Consider the following 1,615-nt stretch of genomic DNA (forward strand, 5'->3'; position numbering starts at 1 on the left):
ATTACATAGAATGTAAATTACATATAACTAAATACAATGCCTGATCCATTGAAAATATATTCATAGTGCCAATTTGGTTACATATGTACTATATAAAGAAAGCAAAAAATGACCTTCCACCATGACAACAAACCCACTTGAGCTCTTGGAGAAAGGACAGGACATTAATCTAAATAACAACATGCTCAGTATATATTTGGGATGAAATGTCTAGCTCACCTGGGAACATGGAGGAGGGAGCACAACTGGCACAGAAGAAGCAAAACCATTGAGAAACAATTCCCCAGTGAGGGAATAGGAAAAACATGAGAAAGTGGCTCTGCCTTAATTCTGCTACAGAAGAGCTGGAGAACTGCTTTGCCAGGCTTTTAAGATTGTTGCATTACCCTACTATCAATAAAGTTCTCTAAAAAATTTAGTGGTTCTTATTTCCTGAGTTTGCCTGCCTTGAAAGACCTGAGCATATTCAAGCAGTTGGTCATACATACATACATACATACATACATACATACATACATACATACATACATACATACATACATACAATCTGTTGTGGCCTGAAGAGATGGAGCAATGCTGTCCCTTGAAGTCAAGACTGCAGCCCGTGGGTGGGTGGGGGGAATTAGATCGCAGACAAAAATTCAAGGAGTTACCTGTAAGAAGTCCTGGCGATACCTGGAGGCGAGGAGAAAGGCCACACCTGTCTGGAGCCAGCATCCTTATTGCTCCCCTCCTGCCTAGCCGCCGGCAGCACGTACACTCGAGACCCTGCCAGGATGTCAGCGTGGGGAGAGGCGGCTGGGGCGCCCGCGGCTGGAGGTGCCCGCGTGGGCTCAGCTCTCCGGCACTCTCCGAGGCAGGGCAGGGTGTCCCTCTTCTGCAGCGGCCACGCTCGGAAATCCTGCTGGTACTGAGTCTCTGCGGCGAAGGGCTCCTTCCGGTGCCTGCCCCCGCTTTTTTTCGACGGCCTCTTGACAACCACCAGGCTGTCCCGCAACGAGGGGGCGGACGCGGACGCCGGCAGGGCAGAGGCTGCCCGCGGAGGGGCCTGGGGTCGGCTGCTGGCGGTGTCTCCTGGCGGGATCCGAGGCTGCTGAGGGCTGCCCCCACCGCCCGCTTCCGCCCCTTCTTCGATGTCGGAATAATTGTGGATGGTGAGCGGCACGGCCAGGTCCGACTTGTCCAGCTGGTTCCAGAAGCGCGCCAGGCAGCAGACTCGGCTGATGCACGGCCAAGCCATGGCGGCAGCACCGTGCGAGGATGCAGTGATAGATACCGGGACCCGGGGGTGGGGGTGGGGGTGCCTCGGCGGAGGAGAGGGAGTTCTGCAGCAAGCCCTTCCCCGGCTGAGAGTTACTCCCAGCTCGCTTCTCAGTGTCAGACTCCCTCCCGCATGCAACACTTTGGTCAATCAGTTTTTCTTTAGGAGGCTAGCACACACGTGATGATAGCTCAGTCATTCATTCCCATCCCCACCCCCTATCCGGGTGACAGAAGGAGCTTAATGCAGCACTGGTGAGGGATACAGAGATAATAGGGGAAAGGGGGGAGAAGGGGTGACACATAGCACCAGTCACCAAGTCTTTCTGCCCCATCATTCTACCTCTTGGCTTTT

The 1,615-nt window shown here is 53.3% G+C and overlaps 1 protein-coding gene across 1 annotated transcript in view; it reads right to left on the reverse strand.

The window, feature by feature from the left end:
- The window catches only part of MAP6D1 (MAP6 domain containing 1), a 6,715-nt gene extending 5,472 nt beyond the window's left edge, over positions 1-1,243 (reverse strand). The window contains exon 1 of the mRNA XM_029284199.1: positions 701-1,243. Within this exon, the coding sequence (XP_029140032.1) occupies positions 701-1,240 (540 nt within the window). The 5' untranslated portion in view covers positions 1,241-1,243. The remainder of the gene's footprint in view (positions 1-700) is intronic.
- Positions 1,244-1,615: the final 372 nt, after the last annotated feature.

The sequence above is a fragment of the Protobothrops mucrosquamatus genome, unplaced genomic scaffold (assembly GCF_001527695.2).
Source record: "Protobothrops mucrosquamatus isolate PMUCROS unplaced genomic scaffold, P.Mucros_1.0 scaffold419, whole genome shotgun sequence".
Classification (NCBI taxonomy): Eukaryota; Metazoa; Chordata; class Lepidosauria; order Squamata; family Viperidae; genus Protobothrops; species Protobothrops mucrosquamatus.